The 16,792-nt window shown below is 30.9% G+C and overlaps 2 protein-coding genes across 2 annotated transcripts; one reads left to right on the forward strand and one right to left on the reverse strand.

The window, feature by feature from the left end:
- Positions 1 to 892: 892 nt before the first annotated feature.
- Positions 893 to 1,738, reverse strand: LOC127137389 (transcription factor bHLH146). Its single transcript, XM_051063858.1, has one exon. The coding sequence runs from the start codon at positions 1,501 to 1,503 to the stop codon at positions 973 to 975; it is 531 nt and encodes a 176-aa protein (XP_050919815.1). The 5' UTR covers positions 1,504 to 1,738; the 3' UTR covers positions 893 to 972.
- A 7,992-nt stretch (positions 1,739 to 9,730) lies between these two features.
- LOC127107700 (DNA repair protein RAD5B) lies at positions 9,731 to 13,639 on the forward strand. The gene is made up of 14 exons (XM_051045020.1): positions 9,731 to 10,639; positions 10,809 to 10,942; positions 11,107 to 11,242; positions 11,326 to 11,373; positions 11,505 to 11,654; positions 11,748 to 11,899; positions 11,990 to 12,068; positions 12,162 to 12,362; positions 12,505 to 12,648; positions 12,735 to 12,887; positions 13,031 to 13,098; positions 13,208 to 13,330; positions 13,430 to 13,529; positions 13,574 to 13,639. The coding sequence occupies exons 1-14, from the start codon at positions 9,731 to 9,733 to the stop codon at positions 13,637 to 13,639; spliced, it is 2,463 nt and encodes an 820-aa protein (XP_050900977.1).
- Positions 13,640 to 16,792: the final 3,153 nt, after the last annotated feature.

Raw genomic sequence — 16,792 nt, forward strand, 5'->3', positions numbered from 1 at the left:
ATATATATATATATATATATATATATATATATATATATATATATATATATATATATATATATATATATATATATATATATATATATATATATATATATATATATATATATATATATATATAATATAAAAGCTATGATTCTCAATATAGCATACTACATCTATATTATCTCTTCTCTTTATCTAAAGAGTGCTTAAGACAAATCATTTTTCTCTACACTTTTACCTTTTAAGATTTCCATCATTTATGCTTATACAATTTTCTCCTCATTTATGCTTATACAATTTTCTCTTTAGATTTCATCTGATGTTTAATAATTTCTCATAAACTAATATATCGCAAATCATTGAAATACATACTTGTATTTGTATGTTTACTTCGGCACTAAATTAAAGTTATAATTTTTAATCTTAATGTTGAGTATGTCTTATATAGATTAATTAGTAAATGAACTCCAATAGCATATACTCATGTGTGGTGTTGTACGAGAGAAGTTCACTCGTGGGGAAACATAACAAGTATCTTTCTTGTAGAGATCGAGCCTATTTATGTGACTTGTGTTGATCTAAATAGGCCGTTGGCCTCCGTGCAAAATCCATTACAAATCTCAATATTTTAGAAGAAACTTGTACTAACACTCAAGAAGTGATAGTGGGGGCATGCCACTTTAGGCATCATACACATAAAATAAGACACATCAAACTCTTTCAAATCCTAATTCTTCTTCCCAACCACCTACTCTTAAAAACTCTAGACTTTAGGCAAGCATGAAGGAATTCTGAACTTCACCTCTTGGTCTTTCTTAACTTCACCTCTTTGTCTTATAAGACCGAAAAAATTATTAATGTTGATTAGACAATTATAAATAAAAATAAGAATATGTAACATATAGACTATGTTATAAAATTTCTCCACTTATCTCATAAAATTAAACCACAAAACGTACATGATTATAATTAATTAATTCAACTTATCTAATGGTCAGTGAGACACTTAAGAATATTAACCTGCATTTGTAAACAACTTACATAGCTCTCTAACTCACTCACCATTTCATCATCACACACCATTTCTTCTCCTCCTGGTAACAATTTTCTAAGGCATCTCAATTGTTCATCCACAATCTCACCATCTTCATCATTTTCTTCAACCAAAATCTCATTACTCTCAGATTTTGAACAATCTTGTTTAGAAAAACCAACTTGGCTCATTTGATTTTGGTGAAAATTGTTAACCCTTGATGAACCTTCATCACCATTCTTTTGAAGCTTCGATTTTAGAGCATTACTCCATGCAAAACCTTGAGATGAAATAACCATAGCCATGTCCACTTCATACTTAACAACATTTTCAACTTTCTTATCTTCCATAGAATTTCTTCTTTCCTTAATCTTCTTCAAAGCTGGTGCTAAATAGTTCATGTAGTTTCTAGTAAACTTTGCTTGCACTACTTTGCTTGGTTCAACCGAATAAACGCGTTTGCGTTTAGCTTTTTGGCCTTCCATGAAATCAATAAAAATATATTTTTTTCTTGTAATAATATTGATTGATAAGAAAAAGATGAAGAAGAAGAATGGTTGATAGGAAGATGTAATAATGGATAAATGGAAAAAAGAAAAGTGGGGTGGAAAGTGAGGGAATGAAATAGTTATAGTAGTGGTTGCTCTATGTTGTGGAGAATGAAGGCAAAAAAAAAGCTTTTAGGATGTGTTGGGTTTGATGAAGATCACTTGAAATCAGTTCAAGTAGTTATAGACTTGAGAGACTCAACTTGTGATAATAATAATAAAATAATATTTTTTTCTTGATATGAAAGGGTCCCATCATACAAAATAATTGGAGTGGTAAGGATATTTAATTATCTTAATGAATCTTATATTATTTGTAATTTATGCTAAATCACATGTTTTAAAGCTGCCTTATATAAAAAAATAAAAATTTAATTGAAATATATGGAAAGTCGATTAAACATAAATTTTGAATACCAAAAAGAGTTTAATTTTTATTTTAATTACTCATAAAATATTACAAAAGGGTAGTGAGTTGATTGTGTAAAAAATAATTGTATTCGAATTATTTTATGACATAAAATATGAATTTATTTTTAAATTGATTTTAATATAAAAGATCAAATGTCAAATTTTAGTAAATCTTCGACTTCAATTTGGTTGTGAGAGTATATTTGTAGGATTTTACTAAGGGAGATCAGTCATAAATGATAAATTTTAGGATTTTTATATTAGAAATTTTAATAAGGGAGATCAATCATAAATGATAGCGATCTTATTATCCAACCAACAATAAAATATATATTTAAAACGAATGTATCTTTTGAATTGTTATTAAGGTAGTATACCGTCACTGTAAATTTTCTTTACATTATGATCTAATAGAATTATAACATTCTTTCATGTCATACCAATATATTTTTACACTGTCAGTGCATAGTCTTTTTTCTCTTAAACTATTAGACTTATACTAATTAGACATCGAATGATTAAAAAAATATTAAAAAACTAATAATAGATTTAGTTAATATATATTTTTATATTATTAAGGTAGAAATGATTTAAATAAATAAAATGAAATAAAAAAAGTGAGAGAATATTAATTGCAATGGAGAGGGAGAAATAGAGAGTGATTATAGGGAGTGGTGAAAGGCACATGGAGTCACATGGTTGTTGCTTTTTATCACAACTAACTAGTACCCATAGAAACGAACTTCATACCCATGTGCCACTAGAAAACAAGAACACTAAAACCCCACCTCACTATAAATGTACTCACATGATGAATCACTCTTTGCATTTTCAGCCTCTCCTCACTCCACCCTTTTTACAAGTTTTTCTCCCTCATTTCAAATCAACCAGCTCACCCTAGTACTCCTATACTACTACTTAACCTCTTTTTCTTTTAAGTATCTCTCAATCGTCTGATCTCATCGATCGTTCGATTAAATATGTGTTTGATTTTATAATATAAATGCGAACAAATTCACAATATCTAAATTAATAGCATAATTCTTAAAATTTCATATATACATACATAGAATACCACTATAAAAAAAAACTTCTCTCCAATCACGTGATATAATGACGTAAAAATTACGTGGCAAAAAAAGGGAGTTGCGACGTGATAATCATGTCGTTACATGTTTTTAGTATTAAAAAAATGAGAGTCAGACTTGCACATGAAAAAAGTTGATTTTTTTATAAAAAAAACATTGTAACGTGGTAATCACGTCGCAACTTAAAAAGTAAAATAAAAAAAAATAAGACGTGCAAAGGTTGACAAATGAGAGAAAAATTGAAAGTTTAAAATGTTAAGTTGTGACATAAAAATCATGTGCAAAGTTGTGAAAGAAATTTAAGAAAGAAGTTGAATCTGGATCATGTGAAAGAAAAACAATCTGGAAATATATAGAGCAACCAGCAACGTGATTTTTATTTCACAATTTTGTCACATGAAATAAAAAAGTCAGGTGTGCACAAGTTGACAAATGGAGGGAAATTTAAAATTTTCAAAATTTAAGTTGTGACATGAAAAATAATTTGCAACGTTGAATTCAAAATTACGTAGCAAAGTTGTGAAGTGAAAATCACGTCGCTGATTGTTATATATATTTCCAGACTCTCTCTCTCTCTCTCTCTCTCTCTCTCTCTCTCTCTCTCTCTCTCTCTCTCTCTCTCTCTCTCTCTCTCTCTCTCTCTCTCTCTCTCTCTCTCTCTCTCTCTCTCTCTCTCTCTCTCTCTCTCTCTCTCTCTCTCTCTCTCTCTCTCTCTCTCTCTCTCTCTCTCTCTCTCTCTCTCTCTCTCTCTCTCTCTCTCTCTCTCTCTCTCTCTCTCTCTCTCTCTCTCTCTCTCTCTCTCTCTCTCTATATATATATATATATATATATATATATATATATATTATATATATATATATATATATATATATATATATATATATATATATATATATATATATATATATATATATATATATATATATATATATATATATATATATATATATATATATATATTCAACTTCTCTCTCAAATTTTCTCTTTCAATTTTCCCTCTTCCAACATTTTTCCTCCTCCAACATTTTTCCACTTCTTTCTCAAATTCTAGCTTTCCATTTTCATCTTCAAATTAAAAGATATTTCAAGACAACTCAGATTTTTCATTTTTTATTTGTTAAGTATTGTGTTGATTTTTTTATTTTATAACTAACATTTTTTTATTTTTTTCTTCAACATTCATTGAGGTATTTAAGAAATTTATTTTATTTATTTATTTTTCAGATTTAATATATATTAGATTGTTGATTGTTTTTATTGTAGGATAGTTAATCCAAAATTAATTTATTTATATATTTAAATAGTTTTTTTTAAACAAAATATTATTTTTCATAATATAATTTTTATAATATATTTTTTATAATATATTATTCTGTTTGTATATTATTTTTTTAAAATAGAATATTATTTTTCATAATATATTATTTTTCATAATATATTATTTTTCATGATATATTTAAATAGAATATTATTTTTTAAACATAATGATGTGAAATAGTTTTCATAATAATAATTTTATTATTAATTTTAATATATATTAAAACGTAAAACAATAATTATAGTTTTTTATTTAAAAAAATTATTTTGTAACGTGATTTTCACTTCACAACTCTGCCACGTGAAAATCACGTCACAATTTATTATAACATTTTCTGACAGCACTGCTATTATTGAATTACAACATATAATGTAGAAAAATATGTATAGTATGTTGTATCATGAATATCACTTGACAAACTATTGCGACGTGATTTTCACATGTCAAACTGTGACGTGATTTTCATGATGCAATAGAGTTGTCACACGTACTCCTGCCGCGTGAATATTCACATTGCTAAAAACATGTATTGAAGTGGTTTTTTACGATTTTCTTTGTAGTGTACCTATAAATATAGTAAATTAATAATATAATTTCGAAATTTAAAATACTTATGTATGTTAAAAATATTGAAAGTATATATTGAATATGCAATTTATTTATCTAATATTTCTAGACAGCTAATAATTAAACTAATTTAACGAAATAAAAAGAATAGAATTCAGAATACTACAATTACACAATCAAACAATACAATGTCCATATCTATTGTTGGTTAACATTTATTTTTAATAAATTTCAATTTAAAGTCAATTTCTATTTTGACTATTTGCATATAAGTTCAATTTTGATTTAAATCTAATCATATAATCAATTAAATTAATTACAACTTTACATGTGATTAATTAGACGGCGCATAGATGATAAATACAAGTGGAGTTAATTAAGCAAAGTCAAACACTTGTTTTGATTGAGGAAAAGTGAAAACAAAAAGGCTATCATAGGTAGCTTTATAATTTAATTAATCAAATTAGTTGACCTTCATGTTTGGTAATATTCAACCACTATTCCTATGAGAGCCCCACCTTATTAATAAATTGTTTACACTAAAAAAATAAATTAAATTAATAATAAAAGCTATTATAAAAGTTATTTTTAATATATAAATTATCACTATAACTATTTTTACACTATCAATTATAAAACATCTTAATTGTGACTAAGTAACCTAGATCATTATTATAGACAAATAATATTATTATTAAATAATAAGAGGGGTCCACAAATCAAACTTGACTAAATTTATTATGTCAATCTTGAATCAATTTGACTAGATTATTATTGTTTCGCATTGTGTATCTTCTGGTGGAGTATCATAAGTATCAATGAAGTAAACCTTAAGATTTAAGAGGGCTTAACATTATATATATTTCATACACAAAATTTATAATGGATGTATGAGTCTTTTCTCTTTTCAACATTTGTTTGAGATTTAATCCTTCAAACTTGGATTTAACAATTTTTTTCATAAGTGTGTGTCATTCATATTACTAACTTTAATCCACCGTTGGATCCCACATCCACTCCCTCATATTATGACACCAATTATTGGGGAGTTCCGGAAGCATCAAGAGTGTTAATGGATTAAATGTTTAGATCCAAGAGATCTGAGATAATTGATATATGAGTCATTTCTCATTTATATCCAATATTTCTTTTATTTCTAGTCAATGTGAGATTTAACCACTCACATATGAGTTCAATAATCTCTCCCGCAAGTGTGAGTCACTCACATAATTAATCTTGATCCACACATGAATCACACTTCCACTCCCCCTATCGAGTCTAACTGTGACTCTGATAGCACTTGTTGGAAAGTCTGAAGAGTATCAGAAGTGTCAATGGATTAAATGTTTAGGATTCAAAAAACATTAACACCACATATCCATCCAAAACTTTAAGACCCGTGTATGAGTTCTTTATCTTATATATCTCACGTTTCTTCCATTTTTAGTAACGTAAAATTTAACTACTCACACTTGAATCCAACCATTTCTGCCACAAATATGTCTCACTCACATCACTAATTTTATTACAATCTCACTTACATTCCTTTGCTGAAACTTTGATAGTACTTATTAGGAGAGTCTAAGAAATCATAAGTGCCAATAAATTTAACGATTAAGACTTTGATACCACTTAAATATATATACTTGAATAATATTCTATTTCATGAAAATTCACATTTTTTAAAAGTTGAATTAGAATTTAAAATCATAAACCTATTATCTAAAATCAAACCACTCCGTTTGACTCGTTTTCACTTCAAATGTATTAAAAAAACAAATATTGAATCAAACTTTTTATGTAGGTTTGAGTCATTGGATTGACTTATATTTTTAAATATTCAAGAATTATTTTTAAATAAAAAATGAAACATGTTTAAATAATAATAAAATTCTTATTAAGATCTATTGATGAAATGATAATAATCATTTTAGATATTTATAATCATGAAATATAGGATTATTCAACAACATTGACTTCTATCGGTTAAGATATAATTAATAAATTAGTAATAAAATTCATTTTATAATTATTTTAAACAAATTTTAGCTTAAATTTACAGTCAATTCCTTGTACTAACCAATAATTATGATTGAGTGATATGGTAAAAAAACATGCAAACTAACAAAACATATCAAAACTATATTAATAAAAAAAATTAAAAAAATAAAAATCATAATTCAACTAAATCGACATTATTTAATTAAACATTATCATCAAAATTTAAACTTTAATAACTAGATTTATATGTGTGAATATCTAACTTTTAGTTTGCATTCTCAAATAACAAGAAGAGAAAGAAGATACTATAAGAAAAGTTAGCTAAGAGTCCTTTTGTTTTGAGAGATGATTCTGGACCTACTGGTAGTTTCCAATCTCTTATTCAAAACACTAAATGCCAACTACCCTTTGGACAATTATGTACTATCCATGTGCACAAATTCAGATTATTACTATAAAGTACATTGCTCATTCTCACAGTTCATAATCAATATTACTTCTTTTATTCTATTTCTACCTGATACACAATCACAAATACCAAAACATTAGTATTATTTTCAATATTCAAACAATGACATAATAATAATAATAATAATAATCAACTGTCCATTTTATTAGCTAGTACCTATTATTGCCATGTCAAACTTCAAAACCATGACTAAAAAAATTCAGACATTAACTAACATTAATTGAATGTTTGAAATTGTACTATATAATAAATTTGAGTTAGGAAAAATGTCAGGTGGGTTGTTTGAAATCTCTGTAATATCACGTTATTTTTCATGGTGCAATAATAGAAAGGAATTCTGCATTCACACAGTTCTGTTATTTTAAGTTGGATTAAAATATAATCTAATAACTAAAAATGGAATGTGAAGATAAGATATCATTATAAATTATAATTATATTATTTTCATTTAAATAAATAGAATTTATTATCAAGATATGGTTGGATTTTAAAGGACAACACATGGGGACATAACTCACGTAGTTGAGTTTTTGTACTTTAGCTTAAATTTAGAGTAAAGTTTCAAAGGTGACATCACGTGCAAATTTAACAGGTTGACATATTTAGTGGGAACAGATACAGCAAAATTGTAACCCTAAAATAAATTCAATCTTTATATTATTTATAGGCACATATTGCTCCACGCCATCTTATTTTTTTAACATCACAAACCTGTCTGTACGGATACAACTTTTTTCTGGGTGGATAGAAATAAATTTCACAAAACAACAAAACTCTACTTTGATAGAAATCAACTATCGTATATCATAATCATATCGTAATCGCAGAGATTAATCTTTTAAATCATTAAAAATTATAATGATCGACAAAATTCTTCGTCAAAAGAATTTAACATTTATGTGTGTTCAAATCTGAGTTCGAATTCTAGAAATCTGATTATGAGGTGTCTCTTTTGATTTGCTAATGACTCCGCATGTGCACTAGAATCTTTTATTTTATTTTGTAACTTTTTTGAATGTATATGAAATTTGACAAATGATGATGGGTCCATCTATCACCTGGCTAACTTTGGTCATCGGATCCTAACTGTTTGTGTATGTTGAAGTGAAGTCCCACACCCATGTTACCGGTCAGGTTATTTATACTTCTTTTTCTTGCTGTGGGGTATATGTATCGTTTTGTTTACTCTTTCTATTAATAGGGATATTAATCGTACCCAATAATTAATTGTTGTGCATAAAGTATTTCAAATCCATTGTGTATGTTTTTATCTTTTCATTCAACTTCTTTGGTCCAGAAAAAAAGACTTTAAGTCTATTATAATATTTTGTGGATTAAGTTTCTTTTCAATTTATTCTGTAAATGTGAGATTTTAAGTTTAGTCTCTATTTATATGCTAAGAGTAATTGCGATTCTTCTAAACATAGTAGTGAATTTGATATCATGTATTAAATAATTAATTTAAATTAATTAATGATTTTTTAAAAATCAAATTATATATATATATATATATATATATATATATATATATATATATATATATATATATATATAAATTAAGGGTGATACCTGCAAATATTATGATGTCCAAGCCAATGAATATAGATGTATAATAAAGTATTTTAAGTTTAAAAAATTGTTGTCCTCGAGCAAGTCGAGAGGAGTTTAGTTGCCCAACAAAGAAACTATTCAATAACAAACAAATGAGGCATATTAAACACCATGAAGGTCAAAAAAACCATATGATAAGAAAATGAGATAATCGTTATGAAGTTAAATAAATAAAAATCAATTTTACCAGTTATGGGCCCTAAAGACGGTTCTAGGACCTCAGAAACAAGCGTGAGTTTGTCCTAAAAAGCACTTAATTTAGGAAAATGGATGAAAATGACCATTAAATGACAAAATGAATAAGTGTTTGACACATGTTCTTTTGGACAACTATCTCACACAAGAAGATTATAAACCCTCGGAATCACTACGCCAAAAATGACTTTTAACAGCGCATCTTAGACAGCGCTTTTAAAAGAAAGCGCTGTCTAAGGTTAAAATTAAAATAAAACACGGAAAATGTTCCAAAAAAATAATGAAAGCGCTGTCTAAGGGGGGGTCTTAGACAGCGCTTTCTAAAAGCGCTGTCTAAGACCCCCCCTTAGACAGCGCTTTTAAATATAGACCTTAGTCAGCGCTTTTGATAAAGCGCTGTCTAAAGTCTTTAAATTAAAAAAAAAATTAAAACCAAAAGCGCTTTCGAATAGGTTTGATATTTTCTCTTTTCGTTAAGTTATTTTCTGATATTTCTGTATATCCATGACGGAACGTTCTCGAAAAAAAGAGAAGGTTTTCAGAACAATGGAAAACGACAATGTCGTTTTTAGAAACGGAAATCCAGTTCTCGTCGCTCAGCCACTCACCGTTGTCCGCGCCCTAACCAGCAATGGCGGCGCTCGTGTTCTTGCCACGCCGCCTACTCTGAACCCTAACTCCGACGAGTTCGAAGCATGCAAAACCCCGATGATCAAGGTGAACGACGAGCCTCAAGAAGAAGATGTCAAACCTTCCGTGGAGCGGCGTTCAATGCTCCCGTTTGACGATTTTCTAAAGGCTACGAACACACAAGTTGTCACTGTTGACGAATCGATGAAATCAATGGAACTTGAATCAACGATTCCAAAGAATACGGAGAGTGCCGATGTTGATGTGGTTTATGAGACTCAGGAATCGGTTAAGACTGGATTCGTAGATGAATCGCTGAAGTCAACGGAAGTTGAACTACCTATTCAAACTGAGGAAGAAGCTGTCAATGTCAATGTGATTTGTGAAACACAGGAATCCATCATCGCTGATCCGATTAATGAAGCAACGCGGATTCAATCAAATGAAGAAGCTTCCAAGGAGAAGGAAGTAGATATTAATGATTTGGAGGTGTTGAAGGTAGTGAAAGGGAAAGAAGCCGCTGTTAATGACGAAGTTAGTGTTTTGAAGGTGGTGAAGAAAGATGCAGTGGAAGAGAAGAAGATTCCGAATCTTGAGGATGGTGAGTTTCCTGTTGAGCCTGGGTGGTCATTACTCGGAAGGAAGATTGAGGTTGCTACTTCCACAGCTAGAGGACTAAGGAGATTGGTGGATAATGAGATTGTTTATTTCAATTTCCCTGACCCAAATACCTCTTACAAGTTCCAATGGATTGTTCGCGTCTCAACCAAACGTTCTGGAGTGGTAATAATAATATCAATTGATTGCAATGCTTACTATTTGAAATATTTTATTGTGTGTAATTTCCCTGAATTGTTTTGTTATTAAAATGCAATGTTGCTTGATTTGATGCTTTTGTGAGAAGGAATCGAAGTCATATATTTTGGTTATGTTGTTGTATTTAACACTTTAGGTTGGGAGGCTGCCAATGGAATGGGCAAAATCTGTCATGCCTCTTGTGCAATCTGGAAATGTTAGGGTTCAAGGCCGATGCATTGCCACACCATATAAATTGGAAATGATGCAAGAAATAATGTTGTTAGTGAGGTATGGGTAACTTCTTGTTTCCTTATGTTAGTTTAGTTTAGTTTAAATGATGTTGATGAAAGCTTTCCCTTTTACTTAGTTTTGTGCCTGTAACTTGGCTATTTCATTTGAATATGATGTTGAGTTTATTGGTGGATGAACCCATTCGTTTGATTTATGGACAGTTTTTATGTTCATCAATCTGTATTCTTGGAGTCTGTTGATACCTCTTGGAGGCTAGAGGCTTGTGGCCACATTAACTCTGCTGCTTACCCCCTCCTTACACTGTTAAACATGCTAGAGATTGAGCCATATAGGAAGGTATTGAATCACTATTTTTTAATTGTTTTGTTTGTTTGTTTGTTAGTGTTGCATTTGTAATGTGCTTTTGTTATTTTAACTAGGCTGATTTCACCCCTGAGGAAATGAAGGCTCGGAAGCGGATTCTTAAAGTATGTTCAACTATTTTCTTTCTTTCCCCACTTTTATAGAGCTTTCATGATATTATTGTTTAAATTGAATTGAATGTTGTTGTTGTTGTGAATGCATGCTAGATGCCTAAATTTTCTGTTTATATTACTAGCTTGATTCAGATGAAGCTTCAATTTTGCCTGTTAATAAGCGAAGAAAAGGCATCAGTGAGCCACTTCCTGAGCCAAATAAGAATGAACAAGCTCTTTCAGAGTCAGCTTTGAATAAACTTGTTGGAGCTGCTGAAGTCTTTGACTTAGAGGTGTATAAATTGTGTTCCAATTTCAATTGATAGTCTTCAACTTCTCTTTCTTCTTGTCTGTGGCCAACCCATTTATGTCTTACGTATCTTTAGGAGAAAAAAGCACCAACAACCCTGATGTGTAGTCTAAAGCCTTACCAGAGTCAAGCTCTGTATTGGATGACAGAAATTGAGAAGGGAGCTGATGATGAAAATGCTGATAGAAATCTACATCCTTGCTGGTCAGCCTACAATATATGCAATGGGTAAGTACTAATAGTACATGGTTCCTCAAACAAAACGTAGCTTTTACCTCAATATCAGTATACATTTTAACCTGACATACTTTTTATCAGAAGGACAATTTATGTGAACATATTGACTGGGGAGGCGGCAAAGAAATTTCCACAAGTAACACAGAGAGCAAGAGGAGGAGTGAGTTTGTTTGAAGCCATCAATTTTGAAATACCAAATGCGACATGCACTTTGAACTGTTTGTCTTATTGCAGTTGTGTTTGTTTATTGTAGATTCTGGCGAATGCAATGGGACTTGGAAAGACTGTTATGACAATTGCTTTGATTCTAAGTAATCCAGGCAGGGTGAAGTCAGAAGACAGTAACACAGAGAGCCTATATGACAACATTTTCTCAACTAAGAGGAGGAATATTAACAATGTAGAGGGTGGCACTCTGATTGTTTGTCCCATGGCATTATTGGGTCAGTGGAAGGTGAGATTCCTCTCTAATTAAGCCAATTAAAAAAGCATGGTTGTTCTTTTATATTTAAGCCAATTAAAAAAGCATGGTTGTTCTTTTATATATATCTCAATATTTATGTGAAAGGCAATTTACAATGGTTTATAATATCCAGGACGAGCTTGAAACACATTCAAAATCAGGCAGCATATCCATATTTGTTCATTATGGTGGGGGTAGAACGGATAATGTTGATTTGTTGTTAGAGTACGACGTTGTCTTGACAACATATGGTGTCCTATCAGCTTCATATAAAAGTGTAAGGAAATGTTTATTTGTATTTTATTTTCATAAATTTAAATAGTGAACCTCCTCATTTTGGATTCCCTGATTCTTTGAAACCAGGATGGAGAGAATAGCATCTACCACAGGGTCCAATGGTTCAGAGTGGTACTAGACGAAGCTCACCATATTAAAGCCCATAAAAGTCAGGTTGCCCAGGCTACTATTGCCCTGTCCTCACACTGCCGCTGGTGTCTAACTGGAACACCGCTTCAGGTTAATTATTGAGAAACATTTTGTGTAATTTATAGAATTGCTAGTAGAAAAGTACTCCTCCCATATAATGAGCTCATAGTTATTAAGCAAAAGAGTGTATTGTCAAGAATCTCTTTCTGAAATTGTGATGTTCTCTGTTTCAGAATAGTTTGGAGGATCTATTCAGTCTCCTGTCTTTCCTGCGCGTTGAACCTTGGTGCAGCTGGCAGTGGTATGTCAAATATTAGGCTATCTTGTAGCTAGTGTAAATTGATCAATGTTTTGGAATAAAAATCATTTGAAGACTACTATTTCATTTGTTAATCTGCTTTGTAATATAGGTGGACTAAGTTGATTCAAAAGCCCTATGAGCAGGGTGATCAAAGAGCCCTGAAATTGGTCAAGGGAATTTTGAGGACCTTGATGTTAAGAAGAACCAAGGAAACAAAGGATAAAGAAGAAAGGTAGTCATTCTTACTTCATGTGAATTGTCTCTTTCAGTATGCATGAGTGAATTTCTTAATTTATAATGATAGTTATCAATTATGCTTATGTTTTTTCAGGCCTATACTTGTCTTGCCACCAACTGATATTCAATTGATTGAGTGTGAACAGTCAGAATCTGAACGGGACTTCTATGATGCTCTCTTCCTGAGATCTAAAGTAAGTTGTCCATAGCTTGCTGCTATCTGTAAATATTTGAACAGAAACTTGTTTCACAATTGTCATCTTTTCATAAAGTGGTAGTTTTGGAAACTGTAATTTCCCTCTAATGTTGCTTTTACTAGAAACTTTATAATTGTTAGGATATTCAAAGATACTACCTTAGTTATGTATTTTCGTCTGGATTAATTGTTTACTTTAATAAGTAGGAAAACCATGGATAAAACATGGATCTGTGCCGATCGAATGACCAAAGAGTACGAGAGTGGGGTTGCGGAATTCGTTAAGTATGTTGTTCAACACGCTGAAAACCCCAGACGAATGCATTGTCCTTGCTTGCGTTGTTGTTATATTGGTAAGGTTGACGCACATGGATTGAAATCGCATTTGCTGAGGCATGGAATTGATCAAAGTTATCAGTGTTGGATATTTCATGGTGAGAAAATTAACGAGAATGTTGAATCGAGTGGATTAATAAGTTAGTGACTTAGGTAAATTATCCATGGTTTCTTTATTATTTTTTTTCAATTGTTTTGATTATAAGTTATATGTGATAATGCATGATTTCATTATATTTTTGTTTTCAATTGCTTTGATTATAAGTTATATCTGATAATGCATGATTTCTTTATTTTTTTGTTTTCAATTGCTTTGATTATAAGTTATATCTGATAATGCATGATTTCGTTATATTTTTGTTTTCAATTGCTTTGAATTGGTATATATATATATTTGTTAGCCAAAAATTGGTAGAAAAAAGGCCAAAATGGCATATATAAAATGTGATAATTGTCTGTCAAAATCTGGTTGAAAACAGGTAGAAATTCTGGTTTATAAACCTGGAAAAAATGTGGTTTAAAACAAAAGCTTCAAAAATTTTCGTATACCTTAGACAGCGCTTTTGTAAAAAGCGCTGTCTAAGGGGGGGATTAGAAAGCGCTTTAGGCAAAAGCGCTGTCTAAGGGGGGGGGGGGGGGCTTAGACAGCGCTTTTTGAAAAGCGCTGTCTAAGGTATACCTAAAAAAATTAAAATAGGAGGGTCTTAGAAAGCGCTTTTGGCCAAAGCGCTGTCTAAGGGGGTGGGGCTTAGACAGCGCTTTTCAAAAGCGCTGTCTAAGGTATACCTAAAAAATTTAAAATAAGAGGGTCTTATAAAGCGCTTTTGGCCAAAGCGCTGTCTAAGGGGGGGGGGGGGGCTTAGACAGCGCTTTTAAGATTTAAAAAAGCGCTGTCTAAACCTTTAGCAGCGGAGGTTTAGACAGCGCTTTAAAGCGCTGTCTAAGGCTAAAAAAAGCGCTGTCTAAGGTCTTGTTTGTTGTAGTGAATCCTAGAATCCACCTATAAAAGAAGAGACAAACATAACATCCAAGTACTCATTCTTCTTAACATAAAATACATATTGCTTTCGATAGACACTTAATTGGGCGTATCAGTACTTGCAGCATGCGTCATTGTGTCAAACCACATTTGGAGCATATAATTTCTTCTTGGGAACCACTTGGACCTAACCAACTTCACATCTTCGTGAAAAGATTCATATCAGGAAAGATCATTAGCGTCATTTGTAGGAATGTTCGTCAACGTTCAAATACTTTATTAAAAGATCAGAATGATGAACAGTAGAAGAAGAACCGCATAAAACTCCAATTTACCCCCTCATTTATAGCAAGATCGTTATAGTGAACCAAAGTCTTGATGATGGGTTCACATGTGAGGGTCGAAGAACCGAGACAAATCCAAATGATAAGACTTGGATAAACTAAAGAAGGCATACATGAACATCAAAAGAATGTGGTTTCCTTAGAATATCGTTAATTATATTTTATCGTAGTTTGTTTTAAGCATAGATGGGTTTAGCATCATAAAACTTAGAACATTCCCAATAACCTCTAAGTGTAATCCTAACAAGGGGATACAACCAATGACCCTGTATTTATATACCGATCTTTCATCTTTTTCTCCGTAGACTTACGATAAACGTAAGAAACCTAGTTGAAACCATTGACAAATTCCTAAATAGATAGAAGATGCTCCCCTTCGATTCAAAAAGGTTCTCCCTTTTGAAATTCACTTCTTCCTTTGTTTCATCGAAGAAATCCTAATTCTGACACCGAAAAAACAATGATTCACAAACTATGTTATCAACCCCTTCCTAAAAGATACACATCTTCCAATGGGCTTCGACGATAATAGGTTCGAAAATGACGTAAAGAGACTTAATATTTTTTTAGAGATTATGTAAAAACTTCAACATCTTATGGGCTTATTGGAAATGGATCAAACTGAACGGGGATTTGACATTGTCCTAAGCAACAATGAATATAGTGTTCAACTTTTTCTAAATTTTGTTTGCATTTTTAAATTATAAAACTATTGTTGCAAACATATTTAAATAAATTATTTATATATTTATTATAATAAATATTTAAAATGATTTAAAATAAAATTGTTATTGATATTTATAAAATTTTATTGAAAATATGTTAAATTAGATATTTAAATGAAAATCTATTATTATAAATATTTAATTTAATTGTTTAAATAAATTATGTATATAAATTACAAATGTTTCATAGGGGTTTGTCCTTTGAAAATATTTTAAATTAGATATTTTCTTCTGTTGTTTCCCAGCGAATCATCCTTGATATGTTCATCCTAATCGGTGACGGATGTCCTCTCTGTCAGATTTTTATTATCTCTTTACCTAGTAACAGGTAGTAGATAATAGATTTCTGCTCCTCCTGTGTTGAAGTTCATTTCTCCCCAGTTGAGTTGAGTGCGCATTTCCTTAGTGAAATCGCTTCTCCCTACATGATTCAAGTATTTCAGTTTTATCTTGACTTACTCGCATCCCCTGCAGATGTTGTTGTTCCCCGGCTGAGTTTTTTTCCATGTTTGTATGAAATCCCTTGAGTCCCCCAGTAGTTTTAAGTCGTAGCCTGGCCTGCGCATAACTCCTTCCCCCCCTAGAGTCTCGGTCTCCCTAGTGAGTTTTCCTTACGGAATGCATTTTACTCCTGCGGACTTTCGGTCTCTCCAATTTCTTTTCCTTTATGGCAATATTTCCCCACAAATAATTTACTTTTGCATTCATATCATATGCATCATGAGGTCTCTTAGGGACCAAAATTTGTTTCTATATGTTGTTATTTAACCCTTTTCTACTGAGTCGACATGAAGATTTTAACCTTCGCCTCCTCAGTTAGAATGTCCTTAAATAGGGGCAGCTGTAAGACCCCAATTTTGACCCTAAGATCCCTCAT

The sequence above is a fragment of the Lathyrus oleraceus genome, chromosome 1, assembly GCF_024323335.1.
Source record: "Lathyrus oleraceus cultivar Zhongwan6 chromosome 1, CAAS_Psat_ZW6_1.0, whole genome shotgun sequence".
Lineage (NCBI taxonomy): Eukaryota > Viridiplantae > Streptophyta > Magnoliopsida > Fabales > Fabaceae > Lathyrus > Lathyrus oleraceus.